Source organism: Bidens hawaiensis, unplaced genomic scaffold (genome assembly GCF_021521415.1).
Source record: "Bidens hawaiensis isolate Kalapana, Puna unplaced genomic scaffold, B.hawaiensis_p1.1 tig00028260_1, whole genome shotgun sequence".
NCBI lineage: Eukaryota > Viridiplantae > Streptophyta > Magnoliopsida > Asterales > Asteraceae > Bidens > Bidens hawaiensis.
Window position 1 is genome coordinate 153292 of NW_027494605.1, and position 24159 is coordinate 177450.

A 24159-nucleotide genomic window follows, 5' to 3' on the forward strand; every position below is an offset into this window, starting at 1 on the left:
ATGTAGTTTTTCAAGTGTAACTGGGTGGGTGGTTTGGTTTAGTAACTAAACTGGTGTGTTGTAAACCGTGTCTTTTTTTTATTGTGACTCGGGCTCATCTCAATTACATACCAAGTCAGCTTGGCTTGATTCGATTCGGTTCGAGTTGGTTTTAATCATGTCACTAACAAAGTTATAAATCTCCCCTCTTCTCCCAAAACACCATACATTAAACCCTCACTCACTTTCTTCACTTCAATGGCTTCCCCAAAACGATTATTATTCTTCTTCTTCATCATAACCCTAATAATTCTATTCGCTTATGCGTCTTCACAACAATCGGATGATTCATCTCTCGAAATCAAACACAAACAACTCCTATCAAAGATTCTCAATTTAGGTTTCAATCTGTTTTCTTAATTTTGTGCTTTTTGGTTAATTATGAAATCGGATTGATTCTTGTTTGCTGATCGCATCTAATTAATTATTATATATGTTTTTATTTCTAGGGTTTGTTTATTCATATATGTTTTATTTGCTTAAACGTTTACAGTTTGAAAGCTTAATAATATTGATTTATGTGTTTTTTTTTGTTTGTTTGTTTGTAAGGCCTTAACTAACACACTCCTTTAACACCGCATTGTGGTTTAAAGCCCCGTTACCACGTTAAAGCCCTGCCATTTCCCCCTTTAACGCAGGGCGTTGCGGTGTTAAAGCCACTGTTACCACTCCGCATCTCTTTTTGCAGCCCCTGTTGAAGCCCACCCCACAACAATCGGTCTAACAGCTAAGAAATTTTGTTTCTAAAGTAACTGTTTGAAATACGGAATTGGTGCAACTAAATAACGGAAGTGTCTTGACTTTTTAAACCAATGATCGTATCTGAAACTTTGTTGAAAATGGAATTGTTACACTACTAATTCCCGTCGGGTTGTAAATCAATGCATTTTTGGCAACGTATTTTTTTTCTCTACCGAATTGGATTTAATTGGTAGTGTTTGAACGAAGTTGCTTCTCTTGTTAATTCTTGTTTGTAGAGTCCAGCATTGTCTGCATAGATGTTCCTATAGGGTTTTATTTCTGTGGTGTGTTTGTTAGCGGTAAGGTTTATCGATATGTGTTTTATTTGCTTAAACCATTACAATTTTGTACAAATGATATGAAATAGCTGACTGTTTATTTGCATCATTTCTACAATTTTGAATTTTCATGAAACTGCTTCTGATTGAAAAGGTTTTGTTTACATTTTCCCTTGTATGTTGTACCTGAAGGTTAATGGTTTGGGTGTTTATTTGTTTGTGACTGCTAAAAATATTGGTTTCTATAGTAACTGCTTGAAATATGGAATTGTTATATCTGAATAAGGGAAGTATCTTGAGGTTTTAAATCAATATCTGTAACTGAAATTTTGTTGAAGTATGTCCATTTTTAATGCTTGTTTTTTGTTTTGTGTGAGAAAAATGAAGCTAAATTTGTTCCTATCGGTTCTCGAGAAATATGTTTGTTTTCTTTTTGGCTACTAAATTGGATTTCGTTGGTGACTTCTGCACAAGTTCTTCATTTTGTTTGATTTTTGTTTCTAGAGTCCAGCATTGATGAGAGGAGCCGTGAAATTAACTCCAAGGATGAAAGAATTAAGCAGTTGGAAATGGTTGTTCTCGAGAAGTCAAACAGTTTGACCTCCTTGCATAGCGAAGTTCAGTCTCTCCAGGTCAGTTTTTGCTTATTAAATTTACATGTGACATTAATTTGATATTGTTCTGGTGCATAATTGGTAATTTAGTGTTAACAATGCTCATTTATGCATTCAAGCATTAATGATTTAATTAATTGTGAACCACTAGTTTTATACTGAAATAAACTATTGATATTGTTTATTTCATCAACTTTACACCATGTAACTTTATAGCAGAAAAAGGAATCTTTTTATGCTAAGGAGCTAGAGGGTGAGGCGCATGCGCGAACCAGTGAACTTGTAAAGCAGGTGATATTCATAAACTTATAAATATATATATTCTTACTGATGGATATCTTTAACAAAGTGTTTCTTGGCAGGTTGAAAATCTTAAAGCGGAAATATCAAAGCAAAACGCAAAAAAAGAGGCATTAGAAACTCGAATAACTGTTGCCAAGAAAAAAATTGCTCAATTGAATGCAAAACTTGAAAAGGTAACGTTGAATAATTACTTTTGCGTATCTAATTATTTATGAATCGTAGCATTAAACATTGCGAATCTATATTTTCTTCTTTCTAAAATCGTAACTTTAAACATTGCGAATCTTTATTTATTTCTTTTTAAATTCCAATTACTTTTTTGATTTTAGCTCCAGAGTATAAATGAAGAACAAAAGATTAGAATTCGTAATACAGAACATGCTCTACAGAAAGCCGAGGTTTGTTAATAACTTGGCTATTAATGTAAATAGGTTGACTTTTTTTAATAATTTCAGTGACTACAATGTTTCTTCAGGAAGAAAGAATCAGACTCCAACTTAACGCTGCTAGATACTCTAAAGAACTGGAAGAGGTAATATGATATTTTATTGTTGGTATTATGTTTTTGTTTCAAGTATTTGTTTCTTTACACTGATTTTGCTACAGGTTCATGATTCATGGCTTCCATCTTGGCTAGCAGTTCATTTGGTTCACTATCAGGTATATTTTCGTATTTCTTGTTCATTCTGTTTTCAAGATTATTGCATCATGTATGATGTTGCACCTAAAATTTTGTAAATGCTATGTTATAATTATTAAAAGCCAAACGGAAATCAATCAATCAATCAATCATACCCAGTGAAGTCCCACCAACAGCAAAGCTATAGGTAGGGTCTGGGGAGGGTGGCATGTAGGCACACCGTACCTCTATCCAAAGGGATAAAGAGGTGGCTTCCAGAGAGACCCTCAGCTCTAAAGTACATATGTATGAAGCAGTATAAAGGAAGTCAAAGTTCAACAGTAATAGTAATGATAATAGTAATGAAAATAATAATAATAATATATGGAAAGAATATACTAATAATAATAATAAAAGCCAAACGGAAACACGGTCCCAATTTAAACGATTTGACTTGTTAAAAGAATATGATTTAGTTAAACGTTCATTGAGACTTCTATAGTTTGAACTACCTAACTAGAACATACTCCCAAATCCAAGCTCAAATGGTAAAAACCGAAGCTGAATGGTTTTCAAAAGCTGAAAAACTGAATTTTGGTTTTTGGTTCTATTTGAGCCCAAAACTGACCCAATTTGATTGTTTTGAGGTTAACTGTAATGTTATATCTGATCATGTATATTTTCCTAATGTGCAGTCGCTTGTTGTAACTCATTGGAATGTGTATGGAAGACCAGCTCTTGATATTGCAGTTCAAAAGGTTTTGACTTTTTTCAGTTATTCTGATGTAATTAATGCGTTGCTGATTATGAGCTTAATTTTTTTTTGGCTAAAAGTTGATTTTCATTAACATACCAAGTCAACTGTTCAACATTTGATTTGAATACAGGAGATTTCACCACAAATTTTAAAATGTTATGTCTATTCCTCTTATTATTCAAATATAATATCTGTTCTTAAATTTTTGCAGGCGCTGGAAACAGAAGCTCAAGTTCGAAAGTGGGCCCGGCCTCACATTGATGACTTGCACACTGTAAGTTTACCTTTTTATGTTTTACAAAATTTCCCTTCTTTTTTAATATTTTGTCTTCTATATTTACAGAAGTGGATACCGAACATCAAGGATCAGTGGCTCACATTTGTCACCGATACTGAGCCATATGCGCAGCTAGTCACTTCAAAAACCGTCGAAATTTACAATGAATCTAAGAAAGCGTTAAGGCCTCACATTACCAACATACAAGCTCTTTTGGATCCATACGTTAAGGTATTGTTCGAATTATGGAAGTGTTTTTATATAAAAATCTTAAGTTTTGAATTTTTATCGTTTTACCCTCATGACATATTTTTCTAGGAAGTTAACAAGTTCACAAAGCCTTACATTAACTAGCTGTCGAAGACAGTGGGACCGCGTATTAATAAAGCACGTATTTTTCTTAAGCCTTATACCAAGAAAATACTCCGTGGTTATAGAAGGTTTTCAAAGACAACCCTAAAATACCATCGCCAGGTAAACTTTCTGGTTTTGTTATGTGAAATAAAAAACAAAAAAAAAATAGTTTTTTCAAAAGGTTTAGTTGGCAACCGATGATTTTGTTTTAATTTTGGTAGGTTCGTGCAAACATTAGTAAAATTCTGAAGGAAAATGAGTATACACGTCCCCTTGCAACTTATGAGGTGGTGTGGCTTTTGGTATGTGCCTTTTCTTATGCACTTAGTTTTGATTAGAGGTTTCACAATCGACCAGTTTAGTCATGAATAGTGGTGTAAAAAAACCGGGCCGGGCTTGAGCTTAGTTAGTGTGACTCTGTTTAACTTAAAAGGGCTCGAGCTTGGCTCAGGAATGCTTTTTCAAGCTCAAGTTTGGCTCCTTTATTATTTATTAATTTATTTTTTAAACGTTATACAAATATTTTTTTTGAATATATCTTAATTATAATTTATATATGTAACTAACATAATAATATTACTTGTTTTTCTTATAGTTTTATATATATAATAATTATTTTATAAGTACTAATAGACTTGTTAGTCTCGGGAGCCAGCTCTAGCTCAATAACTCAATAAGTGAAGCTCGGGCTTGGGCTCTTTCAATAAACAAGCTTATTTTTTGGCTCGAGCTCGTTCAAGCTCGACTCAATTCAAGCTCTAGTGGGTCGATCTCGAGTAGCTCACAAGCGGGTTGTTTTGTTTACACCCCTACTTCTGAATGATCAATTTGTGTTATTTGTATCTTTAATGGGTCAAATTGTAAAAAAATAAAAAATAAAAAGAAAAAACAGCTTAAAAGAAAGGGTTCTTGAATCATTTTAACAAAAATATAGATCATCATTTACAAGATAATTAACTGCTTGACTCGAGGCTGTTACCTGACCCGTTCAATTTTGCTGCCTCTAGTAGTTGTACATAGTTTATATTGTTGTATAGTTAATGAGATGCTCTTGTAGGCCACTGCTTTTATGGTTTTACCGGTGATGATTTTGTTTTCATGGCTATCATCTTTATTCAGGTTTGTTTCATATAAAGAACTCATTTTAAGACTTTTAGTTGTTTTATTGCTACCAGAAATTTAAAAAGAGTTTACGTTTACAGTGATTGTGGTTTCTAAATTTGGGTTTTGCAGTAAAAAACCTAAAAGGCGGACTCGTTCTTTTCAAACGGGCCATTCACGGCGCAGGGCAAAACGCGTGCATCCAGATAAGGCCACCACACCGAGATAGTTCTATATCAATACTTCTATCAGGTAATCATAATCAGGTTAAGTTTTGCTTTCTATTAGTAGTTTATTTAAAATGATTAAAACAAGTGATTTATGTCAACTCGGCTTGACCATTTTGACCCATATTATAAATGACCTGTTATCAACCAGTTTTCACCTATGTTGCACGGGAATGGGAAACGGGCACAGGAACAGGAAACAACAAAACTCAAAAAATCAAGAAACGGGTACGGCACGGGTACGACAATAAATACATATAAAAAATAAATATATATTATAGATAATGTACCACAAAGCCCAAAATATATTCATACGTTGATGTAAACTTCAAAATTCATACATCTTCCAATGATAATCAATCATAAGTCTTTCAAAATTCATACATCTTCTAAAGCAAAGGTAATCAAATATTATCAATCAAACGTTTTCAAGATCCGGCTCATCTAGTGAAAGATTCGCAAACTGTAAAAAGCCTACATCTTCCATCGAGTCAAAGGTATCTCCACCAATATCCCACATCTTCAAGTCATCATTGGGAGCCCTAGATAAAAGCTCTGATGCACGGAAACGCCTGGAACCCACCGTACCCCGTCTCGGAAACTCATCGGGGACGGAAATGCTTACGGGGACGGCTGCGGGACGTTTCCATAACGTTTCTTGAGATTTGGGGACATTCCTTGACCGTTTCGATAAGTCAAAGGGTGTTTTCAGACCGTTTTTAGATTTTTGGGACATTTTTTAAAGGTTTCCAAGAGTTGGTGGGCTAACTTTGGTGCTGGAACTTCTCTTCTCCAAACTTTGGCTTTTAAATTACTAGGACAACCTAGTTCCTTTTCATGTGCTGAGTGTAATTGGAGCACCTACGCATTTATTCATTCTCTTAGGAGGAACAGATTGACTACTAGTCGGGCTCAAGACTTGGTTTACGTACACAATAATCTTCGACTTTTATCTAGGGCTCCCAATGATGACTTGAAGATGTGGGATATTGGTGGAGATACCTTTGACTCGATGGAAGATGTAGGCTTTTTACAGTTTGCGGATCTTTTACTAGATGAGCCGGATCTTGAAAACGGTTTGATTGATAATATTTGATTACCTTTGCTTTAGAAGATGTATAAATTTTAAAAGACTTATGATTGCCTTGGATGAGTTGTCATAGTCAATTCAGGGCACGCTCTCGTGGTGCATGATGTTCGCAGACGATATTGTGTTACTTGCGGAGACAAAACAAGATCTAAACATGAGGTTAGAGGAGTGGCGAGCAACCTTAGAGACAAAAGGTTTTTAAGGATTAGTCGCTCGAAGACGGAGTACCTCCACTGTGATTCTGGGGAGGTAAATGACAATGATGATACACAGATCACCATTGAAGGGCAGGTGGTACCGAAGGTAACAAAGTTCAAGTATCTAGGATGTTTTGTGCAGAGCGATGGGGAATTAGACAGTGATGTAACCCATCGGTCCAGGTAGGATGGTGTAGATGGAAAGCAGCCACAGGTATATTGTGCGACAAGAATTTCCCAACTAAACTAAAGGGAAAATTTTATAGGGTCGCAGTTAGACCTGCAATGCTATATGAAACATATTGCTGGGCCTTCAAGAAGGCACAAGTGCGGAAGATGGAGGTAGCAGAAATGAGAATGCTACGATGGATGTGTGGACACACAAGGATAGACCGAATAAGAAATGTTGTGTTTCGGGAGAGATTAGGGGTAGCGAACATATCAGACAAGATAAGAGAGTGGAGATTGAGATGGTTTGGACATGTGAAGAGAAGACATTCGACGAATCCTGTTAGATCCGTAGAAAACATGACTATAGAGGGGAGGAGGGGTAGAGGACGACCTAAATTGACTTGGGATGAGAGGATTAAGCGTGATTTGATAGACCTAAACCTCTCCGAGGACATGGTTGGAGATAAGAATTCTTGGAGAAGTAGGATTAAAGTTATAGATTTTTAGGGACAAATGAGCACTTAAAGGCCTCTATTTACCTTATTTGCTCACACACTATATAGTACTATTATTATTTTATTATTACTATTATTGTTCTTAGTATTATTATTATTATTATTATTATTATTATTTCATTTACTATATTTTGCCTCATACTTATGTATTACAGAGCCGAGGGTCTCTCTGAAAGCCACCTCTCTATCCCGTTGGATAGAGGTACGGTGTGCCTACATCCCACCCTCCCCAGACCCTACTTATAGCTTTGCTGTTGGTGGGACTTAACTGGGTATGATTGATTGATTGATTGATATATATCATTGGAAGATGTATGAATTTTGAAGTTTGCATCAATGTATGAATATATTTTGGGCTTTGTGGTACATTTTCTATACTATATATTTATTTTTTATATGTATTTATTGTCGTACCCGTTTCTTGATTTTTTGAGTTTTGCCGTTTCCCGTACCAGTTCCCGTGCAACATAGGATAAAAGTCGAAGATTATTGTGTATGTAAACCAAGTCTTGAGTCCGACTAGTAGTCAATCTGTTCCTCCTAAGAAAGTGAATAAATCCGTAGGTGCTCCAATTCCGCTGAGCACATGAAGAGGAACTAAGTTGTCGTTCCTCCTAAGAAAATGAATAAATGCGTAGGTGCCCTAATTACGCTCAGCACGTGAAGAGGAACTATGTTGTCCTAGTAATTTAAAAGCCAAAGTCTGGAGAAGAGGAGTTCCAGCACCAAAGTTAGCCCACCAACTCTTGGAAACCTTAAAAAAAATTACACCTGAACTATGAACTACCGAAAACCTTTAAAAACGTCCCCAAAATCTGGAAACACTCTTTGACTTATCGAAACGGTCAAGGAACGTCCCCAAATCTCAGGAAACGTCCCGCAGCCGTCTCTGTAAGCGCTTCCGTCCCCGGCGAGTTTCCGGGACCGGGTACGGTGGGTTCCAGTCGCTTCCGTGCATCAGAGGTTTTCACCCGTCGCTCTTTTCTTTTAGGGTTGTTAATGAGCCGAGCCGAGCCAAGTTGGAGCTCGTCTAGGCTTGTTTAACGTACGCGAGCTCGAACTCGGCTTGTTTATTATTTATTAATTATTTTATATACATTTATTATTATTTTTATGTGTGTTTTAATTATCTTTTATATAACATAATAACATGATATATATTTTTTAATAATTTATCATGATTTTATGAATGCTAATAATTTATTATAGAAACATATATTAAATAAAATGTATATAAACAATAGACTCATGTAGGGCCACGAGCTAGTTTGAGTTCGATAAGTGAAGCTTGGGCTCGCTAATTGAACAAACTTACTTTTAGGCTTGGGCTCGAGCTCGTTCAAATCTGTCTCTATAGCAATCTTATCTTGAGTTCATAAGCGGCTTGGCTCATTTACACCTCTAGTTTTGTTTGGCCCGAAACACCTCTATTGAATTATAATTACAAAAGGTGTATTATTTCAACAAATTGGGTGATCTTTAACTCATTTAATCATTTTCTTTTGTAGCTTACTTTTCTTATATTTGACCTGCTTGACCTGCATTGACTCATCTTTAATTATTTGAAAACTGTGACTACTATTACATGTTGATCTTAACAAGACCAGCTGGTTCTAAGCACGTTTTCATTTCTGCAATAAACAGATACAATCAGCATGTTCCGGGTGGTGATCAATATTCAGAACGGAGGACCTGCTCATGGTAGAACGACTCTTAACCTCATCATACTAATCTGAAATCACTAGTAGTTAATTCTACTTGATAGACTTTAATATTTAGAAATACAAAAGATATGGAAAATGATATTTTAGTCATCAATATAGACTTTTTTTTCGTTTTTAAACGTGTAAGTTTACATCTTTTGTTCTCCGGATGGTTTGTCTTGTCGCGACACGCTATCAAGATAATCGTGTCAAAAGGCAATAAGAACGGAATCAACTACTAAACGCATTCATGGGCTGTTGATTGATTTGTAGGCTTATTCGATATAGGTTTCTCGCAAAACTATTGGTGCAAAAGTTGTCGTTTTCAATCTATGTTATAATGAATATAATAACAGTCGTGTGTACATATTGTTTTAAGCAGTGTTGTAGAAATCGCTAGTCGGACGGTGAGGTGGAGATTGGCGATTAATCAGGATTAATCGGATCGAACTTTAATGTATAATTTTCAATTATATATATATATATACAAACATTTTTATATGTAATTTTCAGTTATACATTTTGGCCGGAATTTGGCTGGAGTCTCACTAGAAACTGTTGAATTTTTGTCAAAATCTCGTCAAAAACCGTTGATTTTGGCTTAAACATTACCAGAAAACGCCGACTAAGTCCAATTAATCACGATTTTGGCCGAATTTGACCATTGACTGATTAATTGACCGACTAGCCCACCAAAATTAATCAGTGGACCAGGGACTATCGATTAAACGTCGTTTAATCGGGATTTTTGCAACACTGATTTTAAGGTTCAAACTAAAATTGTTTAATAATTAAGAACCAAGGGTAGCATATTTTGGTCTAAATATAGCATAATACCTCCAAAGAAAAACACCAAACATCAAAACCTATTATATTTTGTTGGTGCATGTTTTGTAACAGATGATCTTTCGTGTTTGTTAGAATTAAGAGCAACGGTCAAAGGGGAGACTGTTGGTGCATTTTGTGACCGTCGCTATGCAATTCTGACCAGCGGAACGCCACAGGCGAAGTTATAACAACTTCGCCATAGGCGAAGTTAGCACAACTTCTGCCATAGGCGAAGTTATATCAACTTCGCCATAGGCGAAGTTGTAACAACTTCGCCTACAGGCCCAAGCCCGTGAAGTTTATATATATATATGTGTGTCGTGTTTAGGGTTAAGAATCCAGTAATTCAGAAAGTTGTGTGTTACAGTTTGAGTGTCGAGAGAGAACAAACAGAGAGAGTGTCGTTAGGGACGACCCGAGGTAGAGCTCACCTCGGGTCGGACGTGGTTCTGTTTATTTTACGGTATGTAACGTGTTTGTTTAATTATTATTATAAAGAATCTGCAGATTTGATTATCCCGTTCTTGTATTTGTTCGTGTACGTGTTTGTGTTCTTCATCTTTACACCAATAAACGAGTCTAGGAGGATTCCGCACTCCTAGACCTCGTGCGGATCTCGTATCGATCGGCGACGCCCCGGGGGGACCTACATGTGGTATCAGAGCCTTAGGCTCTTATGCTATCGTTCGAGATCTGCGTTTTGGTGTTTCTGGCACGTTTCTGTGCGTTTCTGGCCGAACAGCGCCGCAGGCGAAGTTATTGTTCATCAGGCGAAGTTGCCGTCACTGTTCGTAGGGTTTCAGCAAAGATATAAGGTCTGGCGAAGTTATGGACAGGCGAAGTTAGCAGCCAAGCGAAGTTATGGCCAGGCGAAGTTATTGAGGGGCGAAGTTGACTTTTAGGCGAAGTTAACTTTAGGCGAAGTTAACGAGAAAAAAAAAAGAGTATTTTGATGTTTTCGTTTGTATGGCCCGGTGTACACGATTATTGTGAGACCGAAGATGTTGTTCCGTCAACGAGTGAAACTTGTTATCTCTGGGTCTTACGTGTGAACAAATACGTGTCAACTCTGGATATGGAGTTGAGTTTGTGAATGGGATATTGATTGAAACTGGATATTGACACATATTTGGGTGTTTGTGGGCAATGAAATTGTTGTTGTTCGAGGTTGACCAACTGAAGAAAGTTAAATTGAACTGAGGGTTTTTGTCATTACTGGATTGCGGTCAGAGCATATTATTTATGTTATTTTCAAGGCGTTCGAGAATTGGATCCTGAAACGTGATGCTTATTTATTAGAGTGAAAATTCTGGAACAAGTTGGATTTAATCGGGAACTAAAGTGTTTATGTTCTTGATCGTTATCCCTGGTGATTGAAGATGCTTCGGATTAATTAATGGTCATGTGTTAGATTCTGTCAAGGTGGTTTTGTGATGAAATTGATCACTTGATGTTGAGTAGTTGAAGATTAAACCTTATCGTATGCCGACGAGTTGGTGAAGTTGTGGAGGAAGCCCAACTTCACGTATTGGTGAAGTCAGATGGACTCACGTGATTGGTTGAGATGATCTATTGGCACGAGGATGCATGCATTTCAAAGACCTCAATCGTTATAGTCGGAGAAGCTTACACTGAAGGGGAGATCTGATATGGAAGACGCTGGGTGATTGGTAGATTTGTGAAGCTACAAGACAGTTTCAGACACGGCTGGTTGAAGAGCAAACAGAAGATCATCAGTTAAGAGGGAGTCTGTTGGTGCATGTTTTGTAACAGATGATCTTTCGTGTTTGTTAGAATTGAGAGCAACGGTCAAAGGGGAGACTGTTGGTGCATTTTGTGACCGTCGCTATGCAATTCTGACCAGCGGAACGCCACAGGCGAAGTTATAACAACTTCGCCATAGGCGAAGTTAGCACAACTTCTGCCATAGGCGAAGTTATATCAACTTCGCCATAGGCGAAGTTGTAACAACTTCGCCTACAAGCCCAAGCCCGTGAAGTTTATATATATATATGTGTGTCGTGTTTAGGGTTAAGAATCCAGTAATTCAGAAAGTTGCGTGTTACAGTTTGAGTGTCGAGAGAGAACAAACAGAGAGAGTGTCGTTAGGGACGACCCGAGGTAGAGCTCACCTCGGGTCGGACGTGTTTCTGTTTATTTTACGGTATGTAACGTGTTTGTTTAATTATTATTATAAAGAATCTGCAGATTTGATTATCCCGTTCTTGTATTTGTTCGTGTACGTGTTCGTGTTCTTCATCTTTACACCAATAAACGAGTCTAGGAGGATTCCGCACTCCTAGACCTCGTGCGGATCTCGTATCGATCGGCGACGCCCCGGGGGGACCTACATATTTCAAATATCAAAACCTCTCCACTACTCCCAAGTTAGCGTCCTCCTTTTTGAGCGGTTCTTGACTCATAAATGTACTAGAGTCCAACCCGACATTTCTTTTTGCCAATTTCACTAACATGGCCACCTCACCCAACTCCACCCGCCACACTAGGATGCTACCCTTCCATTTTAAACCTCCACCATCATCTGGCGAGTATAACCAAATTCACGACCGAAAGCGATCCCGATCCAAGCCCTCCTTCGCCACCGGAGGAACGACTTTATCCCACGCCACTCAGTTAACTTTTGTTTTGTCTCCCAATTTACGAATTTTTTTTTTTAAAATAATGAAAGATAAAATGGATTATAGGAGAAAGAAAAGATGTATTAGAAAAATAGGACATCCGTCATTTCAAATGACGGATGTCAACAAAAATGTAGGGCCTGTCAGATCTTGTCTGGTGAGGTGGACGGCAACCAGGTGTTCCGCCATTTCAAATGGCGGATCATGAATAAAAATATTCGTAATCCGCCATTTGAAATGGCGGATGTCAACTTTGGTGATCCGTCAGTTTGATTGGCAGGTCACAACTTCCAAACTAGGTTACCCCTATGTGTAAAAGTAAATTTTGATGGTCATCCGTCATTTGAAATGAAAGATGTCAACTTGACATCCGTCATTTCAAATGGAAGATGTGAATGATTTTGACTGATTTAACAACATCAGTCCCTTTTTCTTTATACTATTTACCTTTTTCTTTTTATTATTTACTCAATAACCTTTTTTATATAACCTTATTTAACAAATAAAAAAATGTATTTAACAAATAACGTTTTTAAAATACGTTTTTGTTTCTTTATTATTTATTAGTTTTCTAGATGTCACTATTTTTAAAAAATGCAAAATTTAATATTAAAAAGATTTTTTTAAATAAAAACACCATGTTTTAATATTTTGATGGACTTCCGTCATTTGAAATGGAAGATGTCATCTAGACATCCGCTATTTCAAATGACGGATGTGAATAGTGATTTCTGACTGATTTGACCACACCAGTCCCTTTTTCTTTATATTATTTACTTTTTTCTTTTTACAATTTACTTAATAACCTTTTTAAAATAACTTATTTAACAATAAAAAGTGTATTTAATAAATAACGTTTTTAAAATACGTTTTGTCTCTTTATTATTTATTAGTTTTCTAAATGTCATTATTTTAAAAAAATACAAAATTTAATATTAAAAAGAATTTTTTTAATAGGGTGATGCCCATCAAATATTAAAACATGGTGTTTTTATTAAAAAAATCTTTTTAATATTAAATTTTATATTTTTTTAAATAGTGACATTTAGAAAACTAATAAATAATAAAGAGACAAAACGTATTTTAAAAACGTTATTTGTTAAATACATTTTTTTATTTGTTAAATAAGGTTATTTAAATAAGTAAATAATAAAAAGAAAAAAGTATAAATAATCTGTTTTGACCAACATGTTTTGAGCATTACTAAAAATTAATTTTTTTTACCCAAACTCGACTCAACTAGAAAACCCACCAGGCCTTCTATGTTTGACATCTAAATCCTCAAAACACATGATAACACATATAATCAATCAGTATACATTTTCCAAAAAAAAGAAAAAGAAAAAAAAAAAGAAAAGGAGAAACCCATCAAACATAACAATGTATCTACTATTATAATAAATAAAAATGATAGTTCAACCACATAACCCTTAATTAGCTTAATATTTTGCTAAGTGACACCTCTATCTTTTCATCTTAAATTTATAATTATTTTATTAATATAAATCATTTAAAACCTTCCATAACTTATCTCTTTATTCCTATCATATTAAAGCACCAAAATTCTAACATATTTTTCTCTTTAATATTTAAAATTTAATAAATGAAAATGATTATTAATGATTTTCCTTTTCAATATTTGTTTTAAAATTTGAATATAACATTTCATTGTTTTTTTTACAATTTAATGATTTATACAAAATAATAGTCTTAATAATTTCAGATTAAAATATGAATGCTTTAAATTTATACTTAATCTTATTTTTAAATTAAACTATAAACTACATTTAAACTTTAAATTTTTTATAATAATAACATGGTCAAAAGCTTATAAACTAATTTTTATACAATCTTACTATTCTATGTGTTTTATTAACATTTGTTTATTCCACGTAAAAAATGTTTAAATGTTAGATTTTTTAACAACCATCCAACAACGATAATATTCATTGTCGACCATGCAACATGCTCTTGTGCATCAAATCTATATAACTACCTTTCAGGAAAATACATGTGAATATGACAAAATATCTTATAGTCAATGTTATCCAAAACCTATATTGGTTTCATATTGTTTCATATGTTTTATTGTTTTGAAAAAGTAAAATGACTTTTTATATTTAAGATAATGTTTTTCAATTTTTGTGGATTAATATTGTTTTAAACTCTTAGTATCCGGTGTTTTGATTATATATTTTTTTAATGTTAAACACAAATATTAGTTTATATTGCTTTATAAGATAATATATTTATTTAAACTTTGAGTATTGTTTATTCAAGTATTTGTATGAGTTGTTTCATTCTTTTTTTTAAACACTATTATTCTTAATATATAAATTCTTATATCAAATTAATATTAGTACTAGATTATTTATGTTTATAGTAATAATCGTGTGTTATTAGTAAGGAAAGTTAATTAAATAATTCTTAAACATTATATACAAGGAAAGTTTTTAGAGATTTATGTCACACTTTTTTTAGATTAATACCAGGGGTGTGTGCGTGGTACGGTTTGGTGTAGTTTTTTTCTAAAACCAAACCGAAAACAAAAACTTCGGTTTTTGGAGTTTTTGAAACCGTTCGGTTTAGTTTTTTTCGGTTTTCGTTTTGGTTTCGTTTCAGTTTCGGTTTTTACATTTGAGCTTGAAAAATTTAGGCTTAAAAAAAGTTGGCAAAAAATAATGAATTTAGATATAAATAATTTTGATGAATTTAGGTATAAATAATTTTATTAATTGTAAAATAATAGACTATTATACATTTGATCAAAATTATTGGAGTTACATATTTATTAAATTCTAATAAATTACTTAATATAAAATAGAAAAAAAACAAAAATTTAGGAATTCGTTTAAGATCGGTTTTTTTCGGTTTTTTATACATGCAAAACCAAAACCGAACTGTGAGTGCGGTTTTTTACAAAAAATCGGTTTTTTCGGTTTTTTTGGTTTTTGCCATTTGAACTTAAAAATTTTAGGCCTGAAAAAAGTTGGCAAAAAATAATGAATTTAAGTATAAGTAATTTTGTTAACTGTAAAATAATAGACTATTATACATTACATGTTTATTAAATTCTAATAAATTACTTAATATAAAATAGAAAAAAAATTAAGAATTCGGTTCAATTCGGTTTTTTCGGTTTTTTTACATGCAAAACCAAACCGAACCGTGAGTGCGGTGTTTACAAAAAAAAAACATAAACCCAAACCTTCGGTTTTTGTTTCGGTTCGGTTTTTCGGTTTGGATTATTTGGTTTTTTCGGTTTTTGCACACCCCTAATTAATACTAGAGATTAAGTCAATCTTCTAATATTCAATGAAGAGTGTAACTACCAGTGTTGTATATAAAATAAATTTTTAGAGTTTAGTGAAAATTTACCATTTAATTTTCTTTTTATTATTTTATAAAAATTTTATTTTATTCAACGTTGTAATACATATTAATATTCATTTATCCTAATACCAAATTAGTATAAGTATTTCATATTGTGTTGTTCTTTTATTAATATGGTTTACGTGACCCGTGTATACACGGGTATTTAATCTAGTATCCCTATAAACTAAAAAGCAAGAAAACTCATAGGCAACGATTAGAATGTTTCCAAAAGTTCCATAACTTCTGTTACAAAGTCCTCATGAATTTTAAATTGACATATTAATATCATATCATATAAAAAAATGTTTTGCAATGGATTTCTATTCTTTCTAATTTAAACATTATAATCAAGAAATTGGAATTCAACACTTACCAACTAAGGACTTGAATTCATAATACAAAGTCCGCATAAGATGAATGAGTTGAAGTTCTCATGTGGATTCTAATTATCTTTGCCTTCTTCCTTTGATTACCTTTGGATTCATAATACATTTGTATTTCAAAATGTAATTTCTTCAAATTACTAATAAACCTTCTCACTTAAATTAGACAATATCTTATCAAAGTTAAATCGGTGCATTAGCATCCATATTGTGATGATATCAACCCGTGAATAAGCATTCCAGTTTGCCTTAGAATTAAAACAATAAAAAGTTTGGTAAAATAAAAACAAAATAGGCGCGCATAAAAAGTCGCATGTAAGATATAGATGTATCAAATTGAAACAATTAGATGCAAAATAAGGGATAGGTTTACTTCTTATCAGCTCTCCAAATCGTCGGCACTCGATTTCGCCACTTCTTTGCTGATGATGTTCGAGAAGTGGCAGCTGACGGTCAAAACAATTGAATAAAATTTTTTGATGACGACATACCTCGAACATATGGTAGATTCGAAGTATCTACGATTAGGGTTTTTTTTATGTTATTGTGTAAAGTTCGAATTTTGAATATGGTGAAGTTGAAGAGCCTAGATAAACACGTAACTTCCATGGGCAGATTGATGATGAAAGAGAAAAGAGAAAGGGTAGGCGTATAAAACTTTTTTTCCGCTATCAAGTCTATGTAAATTCAGGGGCATGGTACACATCGGTATTCCAGTGCATTTCGTCATTTAAGTCAGAATAAATATGTTTTCGAACCTTCTATTTCAAATTCAAAGTGAATGTTCTCGTACGAATCTCAACAATGACTTGTTCTGATTCTACACATTGATCGTTTTGAACTAAAATAAAACTTTTGGACGGAAACATACAACTTATTTGCTTGACAAATATACATAGCTTCTAAGAGGGGACATGTCCTTAAAATCTTCATTTATTATATGGGGGGATAAAAAGAGTTTTTTTTACCAAAATAATTGAAGGGGAAAAAATGTTTACGTGATTTAAAAAGTATCTATCAAGATAGGTTAAAACTTCTTTTTTTTTTCACTCCTAACACTATTGAAAAAAAAACAATTCTTAATAAAAAATTAAACGCCTTTTTCAAAAAAACATTCTTCAACTATTTTTTCTAAAATAAAGCCTACAATTTAAATTTGTTGTTTAAATTATTTATTGTAATTCTCAGTAAAAATCTTCTTTTCTATTACGATATGACTAGAAACAATTCTCATATATAATTTTTTTATAATGAACTTTCTTTTTGAAATTACTATATAAATTATTTTTCTCTTATTTGTCTTTTTAGTCATACATTATTTTCTTATATATATATAAATATTAATTAATTGTTTTTTATGAAAAAAAATAATTGTATTAGATAATTTTTATATAAGTTTTTATTATAAGCAATTTCTTTAGTTTAGTCAAATCGTAAAACTAAAAAACATTTCTAAAAAAGAATTAAAAATTTATTTAAACAATTTTTAAAATTTAGGTTTTATTTTAGAAAAAACCGTTAAGAGATGTGTTTTGAAAAAAAAATGTTTATTTTTTCTAAATACAAATAAAGAATTTAGTAAAAATCACAATAATAAAATCGTGATATGTCAAAAAGATGTCGATACATTTACGGGTACCAATATCGGTTTCGATAATACCGATATAGCTAACAATATTGTTCGGTTGGAATCGGTTTGATCCGTGAAGATACCGATGCACTACCACAACTCGTATAACTAACGTTCCAAAACATTACTATATTTTGAAAAATATATGTTCTCACCAAACTTTCTTTTTATACAAATCCTTTCTTTTTATATATAAGTTACAATAACTTGATATCTATATATAAAAAAATTATATGGCATCTGCTTATAAAAATTACATATACTAAATCTACGTTAATTATAAGACAAAACTAATCTTAAATACTTATTTAAAAATGCTTTATAAATATTTAATTTGAGAATTTACAGTTTGGAAAAATATTTTAAATCCTTACTGCTATTTTTCTTTATTATTATGATATCTAAAATTTTTAAAAGAAAATAAAAATACCAGCAATTTAATTTTATAAATGTAGTATATTTGACATTTTTATTTTATTTTATTAAGAATTACTTTTAGTCAATAGGTTAAGAGTGAGAAAAAAATGAGTTTAACTTATTTTGGTAAATACTTTTCAAAGTCCCTATTTTGGTAAATAGTTTTTCCCCTCCATCCATTTTGGTAAAAAAACTCATGTAGATATTGTAGAGGTAGGGTACTAAACAAACCAATAAACATAACATACTTTCGCCGGCTAATTGGTCACACGCCTTGCACGCACCATGGCGCTAGATGTTATATCTCCATGCGCCAGACATTCCCTCACACCTCGGGAATGGGAGCGTCAAAAATCTCCATGAGTATGGCGCAAAAAGGAAGAATATTTATCGTAAATGACGCCCAACCAATAAAGAATGGACAACGCATAGTCAATAGTACTACATGGTACGATATGTCAACATCAAATGACCATCATGTCCACCAACTATCCTTAACACATGTTCAAGGAATCTGATTGGTGGATAGCCTGACAGGACTGGTTGCCATATCATCTCTCTCTATCTCTCTCTCTCCTCTAATGACTATAAATACCAGACCACCTCCAAATGGTAAATGATCTGGATCCACCACTCACTCTCTTTTGGGTAGGGTTACTCTTACTCTCTAAAAAGTAAAAGCAATCTCCTCAACCTAGAAAATATTTTGGCTTACTCTTACTCTCTAAAAAGTATTATACGTATACCGATACCGATTCTCACGCCGGAGGGAGGTTACGTGAGGATCCCCCCCATTTCCCTCGTAAGGAGCTTACGGTGTTTTGTTTTGTAGGTGTATTACTCTTTGCGCTAAGGAGAAATCTAACCCATCGTGGGAAATACTTAATCATCACCCTTAGACTAAGCAATTAGACTAAAGGGGGATTTCGTGTTTCTTCATTGGCGCCATCCGTGCATTTTGCAAGAACTGCTTTTAATCCAATTTCCTAGTTAAAATGAGTGGAAAAACACTGACTAAGGCGGTTGGTCAATCGCCAAACGCCAACCAGGATGAAAACCTGGATACATGGGTTTTGATGGGGAAGAGCTGAAGGCATCGCTAACGCGCCCACCCTTTAAAGTAGCGGCTACAACCAGATTACGATCACGACCACAATCGCAAACACCCTTACCACCAAGCGTCTTGACTTGGTGGGGAGGGGAACAAGAAAAACTCATGGCCATAATGCAAGAAAAATTATCATTTAGCATCCAACCTAAAAACTTGTTCGGCGGAGCCGCGAGCAGTAGTAGGGGAGACGAAGAAGATGAAGACGATGACGAAGATGAATCAACTCCCATTGTGCGAAAAACAGGAGAATCACAATCAAAGAAAACACGAGGGGCCCAGGAGAATAGCAAGGCGGAAGAGCGTAGAAAAGCACAGGGCTCGCGTCATACGGCCAACTCATATCTGGACGATCCAGACTATGAATAAAGCTGGAAAGATCCTTATGCATCCATAAAAAAACTCATCAAATACCATCCAGATGCGAACGAAGATTTCGCAAAGCCCTATAGGCCAATCGCCTCGGCTGGAAAATCTAAGTTCACCAGAAGGATCGCGAAGGCGGATTTACCATAAAATCCAAAGATTCCACAAACAGTAGGCCAGTACGATGGTCTATCTGATCCAGATGACCATCTATAGACTTACGTCCCCACAGGTCTAGTCTCGGGATGGTCAATACCACTTTGGTGCCATATATTCACTCTAACGCTCGTAGGAGCAGCAAGAGCGTGGTTTGAGCGCCTACCAGAAGGACAAACCGTCAATTAGGATGACTTGGCGAACAAATTCACCCAACATATTATCCAACAGCAGCGTATATTAGTGACCCTGCAGACATTCTCAGCGTCACCAGCAAAGATAATGAAACAATAGAAGATTTCATTACTAGGTTTAGTAAAGAAGGGCTCAATATTGGGGGAGTGGGAGAAGAGATTATGCCCGCAACTTTCTGCCAAAATGTGCGGTGTGATGGCCTCATTCTCACCCTCACTGGGCGTGATGGCATTCCTCAAAGTTGAGATGCTATCATGACAACTGCGAAGCTGTATACGCGGACTAGAAAAAAGCTTAGGGAAAGAACTGTCGCGCTCTGACGCAAGGAATGATATCAATTGAGCCCCCATGGAAAGTCAGCTCGATTTGGTCATGAATAAACCAAGAGCCCCAAGCGAAAGAGACCACCTCGAACGAGGCGCAAAAACAAACAGAAGGCGCATCCACATCTTTACAATAGATGGACGCTGATGTGCTAATAGTAGTCAAATAATTATTAACTAAGTTACGCTAATCTAGACACTAAGTAATACACTAGACTCTTTAAACTAGACTAAACTACTGACCGGCAAGTGAACCGATCGACTCTAATATAGCTAAGTAAGTCCGGATATCGAACCCATGAGACTCTTTAAATTCGTATATTAACTATTTATTTAGACTCGACTAACTGACACGACTATTTATTTATTATTATTAAGGGGGGGGGGTTAAACTATATTATATTAAACTAATAAAATAAACTAAATAGTAAAAGACAATTAATTAAACACAAGACAAACAAGTTTGACTGATTCAGATGATGATGAAAAACCACCTAGGCTAGAATTCCCAAAGTTTCAGTTATCAAATAGTTGGAAAATAATAGTTATGGAACTGGGATCGTAGAATAGACACTTAAAAGAAAACCCGAACAAGACCCCTGACCCTTCAAGAAGACACCTTTGAGTTTCTAACAAGTTTTAAGACACACCAGTTTTATGTATTAAACTTCCTTAAGGTTATTTAAATAATTTATGAAAGAGTACCTTTATAGTGAAATCCTAGCTTACAGCGCGGAAATCAAAGGTAATTTAATAAACTCAATTGACTCGCTAGACAAGGTTAATTAATCAAACCTACACGGACTCCTTACAAAGAACTAAATCTAGCAATCTTAATCAACAAAGATCTAACAATAACCTATCACCTTACAGCTTTCTAGGTTAGCAGCATACTTTTATTCGTTTGACTAATAGTATTATTCCTATGGTTTTATTGCAAATCAACCACAAACTAGTCAAGAACACACAGTAAATGACCTAACAAAATCCTATTATATGACAGACAATCACCAAGGATAATGTGGAATAATAAAACTAGAACAACCAAAACCAAGTACACATACACATCAATCAAGTAAAATCAAATAGTTTACTGAATCATAAAACCATAACGAAAAGAAACAATCCAAATAAAATCAAAACATCAACGATGGTTCATCATAAGCCTAGACAGCCTATAAAGTTTAGCCTAGCATATTAAAATCAAACAAAACAATGATAAAAGAAATTATGGTGAAAATATGAGACGAAAGATTAAAGGCGATAAAACCCGTAGTTTTCGATCTTGAACGTAAATCTCTTCAACGGGTGATTCCTTGCCTTCAAAACAGCCAAATAACTCCAAAATATGCTCCAACAAACTCTAAATTCGGCTCTGGTTCGTAGGGTATTTTTCAGGTTAACGTTAAGGGTGTATTTATACTGAAACAGGGCCCAAAACCTGACAAAAACGGGTAACTTTCTGTAAAAAAGAAGTCTAGGCGCCGGGCGGCCATGAATGGCCCCCACGGCCGCGTGGCGTGGCGTGTAATAATAGGGGGCCCGGTCTGACCGGCCTGATATGTCCCGTTCTCCTTCCGGTTCCTTCCTGACGCGTTCCCGCTTCTCGGTTTGACTCGTTTTTCGCCCTTTTCGATCACGATCAACTCCCGGAACCTTCAAAATATAATAATGTTAGTAGAATACAAATCTTTACTAAAAACGAACGAAAACTATTTAAATATTAAATAAAATATACAAGGGAAACATATATATTTAACATTATATCAAATATCCCCGCACTTACTCTTTTTTCGTCCCTGAAAAAGTCTAATGCAGTTGGATCAGAATCGGAAAATACAGTCTCAAAAACATTCACGCTAATTTAAAGATTAGATAAACGCAAAAACCGCGATCACCGATATTGTTGTCCACTTAAACCCATGCGTTAATCTTTACCGGGACAAATAAGATCCAATAATTATATTACTCAGTATTTTACACAATTAAGAACCGCTTATTTTCAGCTTTTACCGGACCAGACCACCCCAACTTGACTTAAACCTCAAAATTAGCAGATTTAAAACTTTTGTTGCTCTATTTTTTTTTTCATGAATAGTTAAGACGATCAAGGGTATTGTTCATCCACCTAAGCTTAAGCATCAAAGTCTACCAAGCAGCTATTAGATACGATTAAGGTATAATTAATTAATATCTAGTGTTCCCCGTAACATGACATGCCCCCGTTATCAAGCAATACACCAAACCATCACCATAGGTGAGTATGAAAAATTTCATCTGTAGGGTTTACATGTGGCGTGTCCCTTGTGGTCCGTTTCTTAATGATAATGAGACGCGAGCAAGGCCGGGGACCCCACATGCCTAACACGTGGATGATCAAGTCAGTAGTGTATTTGTACTTTAAGTATGTAATGATCATGTTTATTGACTTATGTGGCAGAAAACTGCAGGTTTGCTCTTTTTTAACTTTATTTTAAATATTTACAACCCACTTAAGAATTGTGAAAAACCAGATGAATAGACTGCATACAGACCCATGGTCTCCGGACTGAGGTATCCCATCAATACAAGAATTAAGGTTATAAAACCATACGCCAATGAAGTGTAAAACACCAAAACTAAGCAGTTTAAGAATTATATCACCAGCTACATGGCATACTCTAACGTAAAACCTACCCAAGCATCATATGATAAAGTATTCAAATTTAAAATTCATAATATATATAACATTCAAATTTCATACCGAGAATTGAGGATTGAGTATGGCCCGACCTTTCATTACATATTTTTCACGGACAAAACATTTTACCTACAAAAGATTTCCGTTTTACCCATTTTATCAAATTGCCCTTTTATTCTCAAGGCTGAGCCTACCGACACATCCCAAGTTAAGTGCGTTTTCTTTTATATTATCTGATATTATTAGTAGTTTGAAAAACCAATGTCCGATAACTATCATCATCTCCCACTTTCACACAGAAAACTATATTCAAGAGACATTTTTAAAACATTTTTCAATTTTTTATATATTTTATTAATTTTATTAATTTTTTTATTTTAAAAGCTAAATTTAAACTATGACTCAAATATCAATCCCCACACTTAAATTTTGCATATGCAAGGATAAGGACGACTTAAAACAAAAATAAAATAAAAATAAAGTCGGATTGTTGGTGCATGATGTCAGTAGTTCAGTGTCTAGTGTCTGTAATCGCGTTTGTAATGTTTTATGTTTTGTATAAGCGAAGTTGCTAACAAGTTCGCTGATATGGGCGAACTTGTTAGACAAGCGAAGTTAGTGACAACTTCGCCTGAACATGCCAGGCGAAGTTGTCGTGATTATATAAGCCATCTGTTACGGCTTATTAATCAATAATTATTCATTCAGTTTTACAGAGAGTATTCGAGAGAGAGAGAGTCTGTAATCAAGTGATCTTCGTATCACGTGTTTAAGGTTGGTATACAACGTGTTTGATCATCGTATCGTGTGTTAATCGTGTTGTTTTCTATACTCGTAACGTCTTACGTAGGGATTCCGCACCTGCGTAGTACGCGATATCTCGTGTAGATCCGGCTGGGAACCTACAATTGGTATCAGAGCGTTTGCTCGATTGTGTGGTTCGGGATTATCACGCGGGTATTGAAATCGTTCCGTTCGACTTTTCGCGGGACGAGTTTTCTGAGCTTTTGTGCTATACTCTCCTCCTACAAGCTTAAACAACCCATAACACCTTCACAAACCTCGAAAAAAAC

At 34.4% G+C, this 24159-nt stretch overlaps 1 protein-coding gene across 1 annotated transcript; it reads left to right on the top strand.

Moving 5' to 3' along the window:
• Positions 1–221: 221 nt before the first annotated feature.
• Positions 222–9101, top strand: LOC143576673 (uncharacterized). Its single transcript, XM_077060711.1, has 15 exons — positions 222–379; positions 1563–1690; positions 1892–1963; positions 2035–2148; positions 2305–2373; positions 2451–2507; positions 2582–2635; positions 3290–3352; positions 3563–3625; positions 3695–3859; positions 3947–4102; positions 4204–4284; positions 5040–5101; positions 5216–5335; positions 8928–9101. Exons 1-11 carry the CDS (start codon positions 238–240, stop codon positions 3980–3982), a joined length of 963 nt encoding a protein of 320 aa, XP_076916826.1. The 5' UTR covers positions 222–237; the 3' UTR covers positions 3983–4102; positions 4204–4284; positions 5040–5101; positions 5216–5335; positions 8928–9101.
• Positions 9102–24159: the final 15058 nt, after the last annotated feature.

Excerpts from the sequence above, each read along its gene's own strand:
- LOC143576673 (XM_077060711.1), top strand. The coding sequence starts at position 238 with ATGGCTTCCCCAAAACGATTATTATTCTTCTTCTTCATCATAACCCTA. Across the intron at positions 380-1,562 it reads ATCAAAGATTCTCAATTTAG|AGTCCAGCATTGATGAGAGG; the intron begins GTTTCAATCTGT and ends TTTTGTTTCTAG. Across the intron at positions 2,508-2,581 it reads ACTCTAAAGAACTGGAAGAG|GTTCATGATTCATGGCTTCC; the intron begins GTAATATGATAT and ends ATTTTGCTACAG.